At 40.5% G+C, this 13,795-nt stretch overlaps 1 protein-coding gene across 3 annotated transcripts in view; it reads right to left on the bottom strand.

Moving 5' to 3' along the window:
* Positions 1–6,480, bottom strand: part of LOC111159164 (WD repeat domain 48) — a 46,492-nt gene extending 40,012 nt beyond the window's left edge. For 2 of the 3 annotated variants that reach the window (XM_022521595.1, XM_022521596.1), the window contains exon 1: positions 6,426–6,479. In XM_022521595.1, the coding sequence (XP_022377303.1) occupies positions 6,426–6,473 (48 nt within the window). In that variant the 5' untranslated portion in view covers positions 6,474–6,479. Of the gene's footprint in view, positions 1–6,425 lie in introns of all 3 variants that reach the window. The other variant, XM_022521597.1, reaches the window with a different exon arrangement.
* Between the last annotated feature and the right edge of the window lie 7,315 nt (positions 6,481–13,795).

Below are 13,795 nucleotides of genomic sequence, written 5' to 3'. Positions count from 1 at the left end.
TCAAATCTCTCTGACTTCTGTGTCCACTGTGAGAATACACTCTGCGTTTAAGAGCTCACATGATTAAACTGGGTCTCCTGGGATAATCCAGGATAATCCCCCCATTAAGGTCTGTAACCTTAATTACATCTGTGAAGTTCTTTTTATCATGCAATATAACATGTCCACAACTTTCAAGGAATAGGGCATGGGCATTTGCTGGGGGGAGGGGGAATTCTGCCAATCACAGTGGCAATTTTTATATGAAAACAAATATGCTATTATATCATAGAATAAGTACAAAATTCACAAACTTTTTAAGCAAACAAGGGATACTTCAAAGCATTTCTGGCCTGGGGTGCCTGGGTAGTTCCATCAGTTAAGCAGCTGCCTTGGGCTCAGTCATGATCCTAGAGTCGTAGGACTGAGCCTGGGATCAAGCCCCCATTGGGCCCCCTGCTCAGCAGGGAGCCTGCTTCTCCCTCTCCCTCTGCCTGTCCGTCCCCCTGCTTATTTGCGTTCTCTCTCCCCGCCAAATAAATAAATAAATACCTTAAAAGACAAAGCATTTCAGGCTCACAAAAGAGGACTCTGGGCTATTTCTCCAGCCTGCTCCACCCCCTACCACCCAACAGTGTGCCCTGACTTACCTCCACTTGGATGTCTAACAGGCATCTTAATTGTGGCCTTGTCCAAACCAACAGTCCTCTCCAAACTAGCTTTTCCTAGTCTCTCTCACTGATGGGCTTTAATGGCAACTCCATTCTTTCAATCACTCAGGCCAAAAACCTTGGCGCCAGCACTACTTCAATTTGTCTCATCTCACATCCTGTCAGTGAGTCTAGTCTTCCAAAATGTAACTACTTCTCACCACCCTTCATGGAGCACTATTATCTGGATTTCTTAAATAGCTACTGTCCCCCTGCTCTGCCCTTGCTCATCTTCAGTTTGTTCTAAATACAGCAGCCAGGCTGGTCCTATTAAAACACACATATATGTGTGTTTTAATGCTCCAAGTTCACCAACTGATTTCCATCTCATTCAAGAGCAAAAGCCAAAGCCCTTCCTATGACCTATAGGGCTCTAAAAGATCTGGCTTGCAGTTACCTCTCTGATTTCATCTCCTGCTCCTCTTTCCTCACTCACTCCATACTAGCCACAAAGGATTCATTAGCATTCCACAAATAAGCCAGGTACATTCCCAATCAGGACTTTTACATCTGATGCTCTCACTGGAATGCTCTTCCAGATGGCAATCTCATTTCCTTCAGATCCTTACTCAAGAGTCAACTTCTCAGCAAATCCTTTTCTGGCCACCACACTTAAAATTGCACTTCCCCCTCCTGCTGCTGCTTATCACTAACCATTTTTTAACATTTAAAGCTTATTTTCACCCAACATTATTACAAAAATTTCAAAGTTGAAAGAGTTACATGGCAAATGTCTGTATACCCACATCTATTCTACAATTAACACTGTTTGTATTTGTTTATCTCATACCCATCCAACCACTTGATCTATTACTTTCAATGCCTTTCAAAATAAGTTGCACATCAATACCACCTCCCCCTAAATACTTCAACTTGTGTATCATCATCTAAAGTTCATTATTTATTTGTGGCTTTTAAAAAAACGGCTTTCTTTTAAGGTAAATTTTACATATAATGAAAAGTAGAAATCTTATGTGTACACAGATACTTCTAACAAATGTATGGATCTGTTTAATACAAACCCCTACCCAAGACACAAAGAACATTATTACCACCCTAAAACGTTTCCTCCTCTGCTTCCCAACCTCTACTCCCCATTCCTAGGCAATCTAGATCTGACTTTTTTCAACACAGGTTAGTTCTGTCTGTTCTATAACATTCTATAAGTGGAATCACACAGTTTTTTAGTGTAAGGCTACTTCCAGCTATCAGGTTAAATCAGACTAAATCTGGCCAAGAAAAATTGGCCAGATAGCAGGAATTCCCACATCTGTTTTCCCTGTTCAATCCTGTGGACCATTACTTCCTTCTTGTACCTAGTTTCAAGAGTGCCAATTTTAAAAACTATTCTAAAAAGCACTCTTGCAGATAAAAATAGGACATCTTCTAGCTTGACTTGTAGTCAGGGGGTGTTAGTAAAACTCCTCTAGGGGTTAGTAAAAAACTACCCATGGTCCTAATCCAGGCTAAAGCCTGTTTCTGTAAACAAACTTTTATTGGAACACAGCCACATCTATTCATCTAGGTGTTGTCTATGGCTGCTTTCACATTATAATGGCAGAGTTGAGTAGTTATGATGCAGTAAATGGCCTGCAAGGCCTAAAATACTTACCATCTGACCCCTTAGAGAAAAAGTTTACTGACCTCTGTTCCAATGGATGTCACATTGTTATAATTTGTTCTACTACCCATCCTACATAAAAAGTAATTCATCTTGGACATACAGCTAATTTGTAAAGGTCTTTCCTTGAGAAGTCAGGATTTGGCATCACTTTACTTCCTTTAAAAAAAAAAAGTCTCAAAGATTAAACAACCAACCCAAAACTGGGACTCAGAATCAGAAATAAGGACCCACACTGAGTTCTGAATAGGTCTGGAATAACAAAATATTTGGCAGAGAAAAAAGGTAAGTACTGATAGAAGAAACCTTTGTTGGCTGCCTCTCCATTCATTCCCCATTTCCTCTCCTCAAGGCAAGCAAATCCTAGAAGAAAATTTACAGGAGCTACTTAAGAGACTATAGCCTTGAACACTGCGTGAAAGGACAGGAGAACTGGGATGGGACAGCCCATTCCTGCCCCCTCACCCCCCTCCAATAGAGTGAAGGCCTACAGCTGGGAGTTTGGGAAGAGAAGAGTACTCAGCAGCAGCCCAATGGTAAAGCTGACTTTACAACATTTCTTAGGTTAGAGTCACAGTGAACCTGCTGGTTCAAGATTTGCATGAAACCAGCATTACCTCTTGATTTTTCATTTACCTGAGCCAACACATGTCTTTTATTATGTGAGCCTGGTTAAGTTGGATTTGGGGTCATTTCCAAGGAAAAGAATCCTGTTATGGAAGGCCAAGTATGTATATAGTTAAAACATCACTGGATACTAGGGCATGGTTGCTGCTCCTGAATAGGATGAGCAGTGATAACCTCATTTCAAGAATTCTGAAGCAAATGAGGGAAGAGGCCATTGTTGATGAAGAGAGGGCGAGGGGGAGGAAGTGGGAGAGTGAGAGAGAAAGAGTGTGAGTCAACCAATAGACTCTAGTTGTTAGAAAATAATAACAGTAAGGGACCACCAGAGAATGAAAATACTTGCTTGATACCTTGATTATCAGGAAAAAATCTGCATCATATATCTGAATTCATACATTTGACTGTCTGATCATGTTTCTGCCAATCACAAATCCACCCCTCCCCCTCATACTCACCTTCAGGCTGCTTAGAAGTCGAAGATGGTAGGACATGTGTTCATTCTTCATTATGTCTATAATTAATAAGTAGTAATGTTTGGACCCCTCTCCACTGGTTATTTATCAGTATTATAAGTCTCAAGGGTTCTTTTTGGCCTACAATTTAATAATGAAGCTCAAGGCTACAGCCTCTTGCTACAAGACAGCCAAGAAGCAAACTATCTTTAGGTAGGCATATACACTTTTTCCAAAATGGAGAGATTTTATTCATAAAAACAAAAATTCTGTAAAAAGCTCAAAAATATATATTAACATATATTTTAAAATAAAAGATATCCCATTTCCTGTCTTACCCATAATCACATAATCTAATACTAGAGATAATTACTGTTAATAGCCTTCCAGACGTTTAAAACACATTATTTCCTTTGTGGAAATGGGACTATGCTATGTTGACTTGTTTTTCTGACTTCTGGACATCTTTCCTTTTTAATAATATGGATCAAACTTATCTTTTTAACAACTGCAAATTAATCCACTACGTAAGTGTATTTATCTGCTAAGTGACTACTGATGGACATAGGGTTTTTTCACAATCACAGCATTCCTAAAATAAACACTCTTGCACAACTAGAGAAAGCTGTTTTTTTAAAATTAAACTTTTTAAAAAATTAAACTTTTTAAAATTTTAAAAATTAATTTTAATTAATTAATTAATTTAAGAGCCAGAGAAACATGAGCCAGGGTAGGAGCACTGGGAGAGAGAGAGAGAGAGAGAGGGAGGGAGGGAGGGAGAGAGAGAGTGAAAGAGGGAGGGAGAGAAGCAGACTCCCCGCTGAGCAGAGAGTCCGGAAGCAGGGCTCAATCCCAGGACCCTGGGATCCTGACCTGAGCAGACGCTTAACTGACTGAGCCACCCAGCCGCCCCTCATTTGCACTTTTGTAAAACAATTTTTTAGACTTGGAATTGCTGGGTCAATGGGAATGTGTATTTAAAATTTTGCCAAACAGCAAGACACTGAACAATAAATACTATGATTTTGTTCAGAGTTAAAAAATAAGTAAATTGTGTACACACGCACAAAGAGATATAGAACACTGGTTTTCAACCTCCCACGAACATTTTAAAGTATCTAGTTAATTTTGGTTGTCAACACTGGAGGGATGCTAACATCTAGTACACAGAAGCCAAGATGATGCAAAACAACTTATAATGCATAGGACCTCCCCCCACCCCCAGTAAAGAATAAAGAATCATGCAGCCCAACATGCCAACAGTGCTCAGAGAATAGTTTGAAAAACACTGCCAAAAACAAAAGTTTTCCCTCACAATGAGATACAATCTCTGTAGCTTCTCACATTGGTTCTATATCTTGGGGACAAATTCTGAAAGCAACTAACAAGATTCACTGAATCTTCTCTTCAGCAGGCTAATCTTCCTTCTTTTGAGCTCTTTATAGGAAATAGTTTCAGGTTACTTCACCAATCTGACTGCTAGACCTATCAAGAACAAGATAATAAGTGCTGAACCCCAAACTGTAGTTTTGTATTATGACCGGCAAAGAATGAATTATCTCCCTCATTCAGCATGCAATGGCTCACATTCAGCTTATTAAAACACTCAATTTTTCCACACACATTGTGGCGAATTTATATTTCCTCATCTTGTACTTTTAAATGGCCTTTTACATTTAAATGCAAGAAACTGAGATGCCTGATTAACTCTCCTCACTACCCTAAGAAGTGTACCACTCTAGTGTCTAGAACACAATTAAGACAATTTTGAGTTACATTTTAGTCCACAGCACACATTTTCACCCACCTAGCTTGAATGCTGGGGTTACTTAAATCCTGTTACTGATGCACTTAAAAATCACCTAACAAGTTAAGTTTTTTTAGATTCTCATTAATTTCACTCAATTCAGAGACATCACTCAGAGACATCTAGTGAATGCTCAGGTCATTGTAGTGAATCAATGAGACCAATAAAACAAGTAAGTGAACTGCCCAGAAGTCAATGGTCTACAGCGACTGCCGGGGTTACCTTCCTAAAGGATCACTTTGTCCTGTTTACCTATTAAACAATCGCTTTCAATCTGCAGAACTACATATAACGTAGTTCATAAAGAGATCCTGGGTATTACTTATTCCCATACTGTCTCAATTCTTTGCACATCTTTAGGACTAAATTAAGTACTCAGTAAACGTTTAATGAATAAGCGCAGAAACCATCACTCCTATATACAATATACCTGTAGGCAAACACTTGCCATAGGCCCTTTTACTCCTTGCACAGCTGAAAATAATAGAGAGTGGTAACTCTTAATTGTACCCAAAATAAGAGTGCATTCACAAAGGCATAAAGAACACACGAAAGGGTCAGATAACTCCTACCCCTGAATAATCATCAGAAACGGGAAAAAAAAAGATTTGAGGATGCACTATGAAGATGAAGAAATGAATAAAAATGATTATTTCCCACTAACACCTGCACACTTCCACGTCGTTTCCACCTGAGAAGGGACAAAGCTTCCGCAAAAACAAAAACATGAAAAGGCAGAGGGCTCCCAAGTGCAGAATCCTCCGCAGAAACCCCTCCGGGCCATCTGCGCCCCGCTGCCCCGCCACGCCCCCGCATAGGCCCATTCCGCAGCCGCCCGCCGAGGAAGTGCCCGCAGGCCTCGGCTCAGACGCGATAGGGCAGAGCGTTTTGATGAAAAGCAAGGGAAGAGGGAGCCAGGTGGGCGGGAAACAAGCCCTTCCAGACCCAACAAGCCCAAGCCTACGAGAGAGCTGGAGTCCGACAGGCCCGAGCTCCAAACCGCGCACCCTAGGGTCCCGGGACTGGGCCCAGGAGGGCCCAGTCAGCCGCCCTCCGCCCCTTCCTCAAGCCGTTAGTGCCGCGGCCCCACCCCTCGCCGCCGGCCGCGCCCTGTCCCGCTCGCCCCAAGCCGCTACCCTGAACGACCGCGGCCCGAGGCATCTCCTTGCTGCAGGTGGGCTCGGGGCCGCAGGCCACGTCCTGGAGGTCGAGGAGCGGGACTCCCATACCTGCACTTTCCTCCGCCCTGCCGTGTTCTGCCGGTGATGCGTCGCCATCTTGCATGTTGACACTCCTACATCACTTCCGGAAGTGTCTCCGACCGGGAGGATATCCCGCCCCTTCCTCTTTAGCCAAGGGCAGGTGGTGAAGCCGAGGTCGGGCTTGTCTAGCGCTAGCTAATGCTGTTTGTTTTTCTGGGCAGTGGCTCCCTGGTGAGGTTAAAGCATCTAAAAGCCGTTGTGTGCGTATAGTGCTGGCAGACAGAGAGCTGCTTTTTGAACCGAAGGAGCAATCCGACTCCAGCTCTGGGCCTTAAATCATGATTTGGGTTGCTCTCTGGGCGGCCACCTCCAGAGGTCCAAGCAGGCATAACGAAGGCGCCGAAAGAATGAGTACTGAACATGGGAGGTTTCGACAGACACCCCCACACGGCCCCAACTTTCCTCAGCAGCCAAGGGAACGGACATATTTGCCATGAAGAACCTAAAAATGGAGAATTATAAATTGGCTTCGAAGGAGGAGAAATTAAAGGTTGGCAAAGAAGGTGGCCCATAACTTCAGGAGGAACAAAGTTTCTAGTTAAATAAGACATAAAAAGATGTTATAGGAAGATGGACATTAAAATTGTTCCTAGAGATACCTTTTTTTTTTTTTTTAAGATTTTATTTATTTGACAAACAGAGATCACAAGTAGGCAGAGAGGCAGAGAGAGAGGAGGAAGCAGGCTCCCTGCTGAGCAGAGAGCCTGATGCGGGGCTTGATCCCAAAACCCTGATGATCCCAAGACCCTGAGATCATGACCCAAGCAGAAGGCAGAGGCTTAACCCTTTGAGCCACCCAGGTGCCCCTAGAGATACCTTTCTAAATTAATGAATCCTGAAGGAGTTGAGGTTCACTCTTGTATCTGGTTTAAATCATCTCTTATACTGGAACAGTTAGATCTTCTGGAAGAAAGTTCAACTTGAGGACGCTTTCCTGGCACGAATTTAGGTGCTGAGGATGGTCAGACTCCTTGTGAAAGTGAGTTCTAAAGAACTGCACTGTCCCGTACTGAGCACTTGAAATGAAGCTAGTTCAAACCAAGATACAATGAAACTAAAATACCCACCAAATTTCAAAGACAGGATAAATAAAAGAATGTAAAATGTTCCATCAATTTTTTTATATCGATCTCACATTGAAACGGTGTCTTGGAAATACTGGTTAAGTAAAATAGTAAAATTATTTCTTTTCAGTTCTTATAATGTGACTGATAGTATATTTGAAGTTATATAGTAGCTCACATATTTCTATTGCGTAGTTCTATTATAGAACAATGCTTAGGAAAGTTTTTGTCTAAACAAATGCCTTTTTAAATTAATAAAGAAATGTGAATTCAAGGAGTAGGAATTGATAACAGAAAGCTTCTTAAGCAAAACTGGCAGTGATAACTTGGAGATAAATTACATATGCTGCATTTTATTGCAGACACATTCATTCATTTATTTATGTGTTCATTCAGCAAAATATTATTTAGCACTGTTAAGTGCTAGGCAATTTATTAGGTGCTAGAGATCCAGTGGTGAGTGCTCATAATCCTGACATTCTTAGAGTCCCAGGGTAAGGCAGGAATTAATTAAACACGTAAATAAATAGGGAGTTAATTATGAAGAAAAATAGTTAGAAGACAGGAAAGAATCCTTGAGTCAAGATGTGAGGATGGAGTTAACTTGACAAGGAGAGGATACAGTCCAAGCAAAAGTCTTGTGGCGGGAGGGAGCATGGAATATTCCAAGAATTGAGGACCAATGCTAAGAGTTCAGAGAACAAGAGGATGGAGAAGGCAGAGGTTATACCCAGCAGGGTCTTTTATAGCAATAGGAAGCTGTTGAAGGAGTTTAAACAGAGGAGGGAGGGAAATGATCTACATTTTTTTCTTCTAAATGTTTAAGTTTTAGTTAGTTATGATCTGCATTTTTGAAGAATGATTCAACAAATGTCCGTTGAGTACCCATGATGTGCCAGGCATTGCTCAGGTTTGTTGCTCTGGATGATATGGTGGTACCTGCCAGAAATGCCTTGTGAGATTGTTGGGGTCCCACTTTGCACCTGAAGAACACTGAAGTCATGAAGTCCTTTTAATGTGCAGAGTGTCCAGCAGTATTTCCAGAAGTTCACTTTTCCTGAAAGGAGAGTTGGCCTTGGGTAATAATTCATAGTACAAAGCTAATTGTTTTGCCCAGTGGTCAAGGACATTGGAAAGAGCAAGACTGGAGAACTGGTGACAAGGAATATTTGGGAGGGGATATGCTAATGGACCTAGCAGAATGAATCTTATGAATCAAATAGATGAAATGAACTGCTTTATGGAGGAAACTCAGCCTCCTTTTGCTTTTCCAGGCTCAGTGCTTGCTCAATGGAATCATGAATGAAATGGAAATGGTAGCAGGATTGGAGCTATGCCTAGGATCACCAAACCACTGTTGAGTGTTCAGGTTGCCAGTAGCATTGACCAATTCTGAGTTGGTGAGATACACCCTGCTCCAGGAGGACCAGCCAGCCACTCAGGCAAGTCAATTCCTTTGACCCTACCCGGTCATTGAGAGAGAATAGTTATTTTCCTCTCTGAAATTGCTTACTCTAGATTTAGATTTGCTTCCCTGCTTCCTGTGCTGCTGTCAGTGCCACCATCTGGGGATTTATTGAATGTTTTGTACATAGTCATTGCATCTGACACCGTATATCTTCTGACCAAAAAACTCACTCTGTAATGAAAGAAGTGATGCAATGGGCTACTGCCCATAGAGTTCATTGGTCTAATTGTATTGTCTGTCACCAAGAAGCACACGTCTTACTGAAGACTTAGTTATGATGCCTTCTGGGAGATAACCCTTTTTGCAGCATATGCTTTGAACTGGTGTCCAATATTTAGGACTTTTCCTTCATGTCCTTGCTGTCTATTGTTGTATAGCTACCTCCAAAACTTAGTGGTTTAAAACAACTGCAACATTTACTTTGCTTACAAATCCATAACTTCTGCAGGATGCAGTGAGGACAGTTTATCTCTGTTCTACTGTCCACTTGGTGCCAGCTGGGGCAGCCAAAAAATTGGGGGCTAAAATCATCTAAAGTTTCACTTTTTCACGTGTCTGGGGACTGATGCTTAGTTTTCAGTCAGAACACCTACTTGTGGCCTTTTCACAGTGCTGTTTGGTTCCTCACAACATGGTAGCTGGGTTCCAAGGGCAAAACATCCCCAGAGAGAGAAATCCAGATGGAGACTGTAATGCCTTTCTAAACCAACAGTGGAAGTCCTGCAGTGTCACTTCAAAATCACATTGGTTCATTAGGACTCAGTTACTAAGGATGGTTATGTCAAAGGAAACTCCTTTTCTTTCTTTTTTAAAAAAGTTTCTTTAAATTCAGTTAATTGACATATAATGTATTATTTGCTTTGGGGGTGCAGGACTGTGATTCATCAGTCTTATATAATACCGATTGCTCATTACAATGCATATCCTCCCCAGTGTCCATCACTCGGTTATCCCATGCCACTACCCCGACTCCCCTCCAGCAACCAGAGACTCCTTTTCTTAATGGAGAAGGGTCAAAGAATTTGTGGATATGTTTTAAAACTATCAGGCTTCGATATGCAAAAATAATGGATTTAGGAACAAAGGGCTATTAATTTTTTCTTAACTGCCAGTCTCAGAGATTCTGGGTTTTGCTGGTTTAGAGGTCTGTTACCAAAGAAAGGAATTCTTCCAACACAGGCTGAGCAGTGGTTCCATTGATTTGGGGATGAGACTGCTATCTAACCATTTTGTGTGTCTTGAGTCATTGGATAGGCAAGAGAAGGAAAAAGAGAAGAACAAGGTTATGATACTGGCTAGAGTGATTCACTCTGATCATCAAGCAGAAATAGGCTTGCAGTTATACCTTTATTATTTATTTACTTATTTTAAAAGATTTTATTTATTTATTTGACAGAGAGAGAGACCACAAGTAGGTAGAGGCAGGCAGAGAGAGTGGGGGAAGCTCCCCGTTGAGCAGAGAGCCTGATGCGGGGCTCAATCCCTGAGATCATGACCTGAGCTGAAGGCAGAGGCTTAACCCACTGAGCCACCCAGGCCTCCCAGCAGTTATACCTTTAAACAGATAGTTCTATCAAATACACAGATCCCTTAGCAACGAAGGTACTGGCTGAAGGCAAAGGGAACGCAGAATGGCTGATGGACAAAGGAAGTCACTAAGGATGGTGCAGTCCTCATCATCAGGGGAAGAAATGAAAGCTGGCATCTTTACTTATATGTCCTATCTTGATGAGTATCACATGCACTTTTATGTGTTTTAATTTTTATTTTCTTTCTTTGCCCTCTATTTCACTATTGTATGTAGGGTGTGCTGTTGTTCATAAACTTGATTATTCAGCCTATAAATTGCAAAGGATTAGATATCAACTAGAGGTTTTAGACTTAGAAATAGACAGATGGATGTGGTAACTGATGAAACGTTGGCTGACTTTCTTGGAGGGTAATAGAGTGAGTGTATCTTTGACTGGATGAAGGATATTTGCAACATTTTAAGTGGCAAGTTTTTTTGAAGTATAAGCATTGAAACCAGTGGTTGTACCAGTTTTAGGCAGCCAAAGGGATGATTTTGAGTTAGACATTTTTGTGGTTTTATTTTTTTGCTGTGCACCATTTTAGTTCTTTTTCTGTGTTTGGGGAATTACCTACGGTGTGTCTTGGTGGTGATGAGCACTGCTTACAGAAAGTGAGAAAGACGGTTACTCACTTTTTCTAGCCTTCTTACAGTGAGAGTGTAGGCATGTGACCTCAGTTTGCTCAATGAGATGACATCTTGAACTGCAATTTTGTGAGAAACTGAGCCAGCACATTCAGCTAACCTGATCTCAAATTCCAGATCTATAGAAACTATCTAAGGTAGTAAGTGCTTATTGTTTAGGTACCTTCCTTTTGGGATGATTTGTTACAAAATAATAGGTAACTGGTACAATCCTCCCTCCTCCATAAGGAGAGGAAATGTCACAGCCTCTTTATAGCTCTGCAAAGATATTCTCACCCTCAGCCTCTGCATTCGCTCTTTCATTCTTTGTCTTCTCTAGTGTAACTGCCAGGAGGCTTATCCTGGCAGAATTCCTTCATCAGTCTCATAGCACTTCCTGCATGGGCAGATTGGCATCTTTATTCAAAATGTAAGAAGGCAAAAAAAAAAAAAAAGTAAGAAGGCTTGACACCTATTATATTGTTCTTAGATTTGGAGACACTTGCCTTTAGAATTCTGAAAAAAAATATCCACACACATATTAAATAAAAATGCAGTAAATATAAATTAGAGTTATAGAAGACTTCTACTTCCAAATAAATGAGATGTTTTCTTATTCAGTCTTTCTCTGGGGGTTGGTCCTTCCAGTTACACATATATTGTGGTTCTTATGAAGGTAAATGAGATAATCTTAGCATAGTAGCTGGTATGCAGGAAATATTCAATATATTTTAGGTATCATTTTTTTTAAAGATTTTATTTATTTATTTGACAGACAGAGATCACAAGTAGGCAGAGAGGCAGGCAGAGAGAGAGAGGAGACAGCAGGCTCCCCGCTGAGCAGAGAGCCCAACGCAGGGCTTGATCCCAGGACCCTGGGATCATGACCCGAGCTGAAGGCAGAGGCTTTAACCCACTGAGCCACTCAGGTGCCCCTAGGTATCATTTTTCATCATCACCTTGCTCAGGGAATATTGCCAGAGTGCTATGTTTTCCTAGGGTAGATTGTCTCAGAAGTTTATGTAATGTAGGCTCTATCACCTTTTAAAGTTTTCAGACCAATTTGAAATTTCATACCTTTTGGTCTTACTTCCTCTCTTGTTCTCAACAGCCTGGAAAAAGATCCATGAAACGAAGGTTGTCCATGCTTAAATTCATGTTTTCTGGCTCAAAGATCAAACCATCTATTGAACAAAGTGAAGGTAACCTTGTATGTCTTTGTACCATACCCGAGATTTGCCATCACCAGGAGGAGACATAAATGTTGTCATGCTTTTTGTTTTAGTTGTCTAAGATGAATTAATAAGTATTGAAAATTGGTTTACAAACATAAAACCCTATAGAGCCTTGGTTTGCAACTACTACTGTTTGTAGGACCTAATGCATTAATTTGGATATTTGAAAGATGATTTTTTAAAAGTGTCAGATTGGGGTGCCTGGGTTGTTCATTCAGTTGAGTGTTTGTGCCTTCAGCCCAGATCATGGTTCCTGATCCTGGGATCCAGTCCTGCCTCAGGCTCCCTGCTCAGCAGGGAGTCTGCTTCTCCCTCCTCCTTTGCCACACAACCCCCCCAAATGTGCTCTCTTTTTCAAAGAAATAAATAAAATCCTTAAAAATAATTTAAAAAGTGTCAAATTTTAAGCCTCACACAGATGTGCTAAATAAACTTGTTAATGTAAATCTGCCATGATATCAATCAGAAACATGGAGAAATTGAGAAGCTGCAATACATTTTTTTTAACTCTTTAATGATTCTCTACTAAGAAGAATGTTTGTTTATAAAAGTACATCATCATAATTACATAAGTATGTATAAGTAAATCAATTTTATATAAGTAAATATAGAGACTCAGAATGTTTAAGATGTTTACCTCAAAAACTGTGTGCTATTTTATGTCTTGTCAATAACTCCTTGGGTTTAAATGTGGCCTTAGAAGACATGGTACTAAATGACTCATCATTCAACAGTTCACTTATTTCTGAACATACTGGGAGAAAAATAGCTTTTGGTTCTTTTTATTTCTTTCTATCTATATTTTTACATGCCTATGTAGAAATATATACCAGTCTCTTTCACTCCAAAAATGTTACCACCTCCATCCAGCTTCCCACTGGAGGGCAGTAGAGAAACATCAATATCATCCCTGATTTTGGGCTTCACTGGTTGTAAAGTGACAAAATCAAAACTTAGAATGGATTTCCTACTGCGAAAATGTCATAACCAAGGTACCTTTTTGGGAAATCTACTTGTTCCCATAAAAAAGCCATAACTTATTAGAAAAATTCAAGAAAATATAGCAAAAGTTATGCATTTTTAGAATTTACTAAGTGGAAGAACAAAATTAAAATTACATCAGAAATGTACTTTTTTTGTGGTGGGGCTTTTGTACCATAGCTGAATGGCTGAAGCTTCCCAAAATGCTAGTCCTAAAAAGTACTTTGAGTATGAATATTACTCTATAAATTTTGGTATATAAATATCATATGAGATTATTAAAATTATATGAAGTATAATTTTGAGCCCTCAGTCAGTCAAAATGATGGTAAAGTCTACCTCAGACTCCCCTAGCCATCCTGATCCATGATAGTCACCCATAGATTTTGGGAGTC

The sequence above is a fragment of the Enhydra lutris genome, unplaced genomic scaffold (assembly GCF_002288905.1).
Source record: "Enhydra lutris kenyoni isolate GAN:26980312 unplaced genomic scaffold, ASM228890v2 scaffoldscaffold66, whole genome shotgun sequence".
In the NCBI taxonomy this organism is placed as follows: Eukaryota; Metazoa; Chordata; class Mammalia; order Carnivora; family Mustelidae; genus Enhydra; species Enhydra lutris.
Note: the sequence above shows the minus strand (reverse complement) of the source record. Positions and strands in the feature narration are given on the sequence as shown.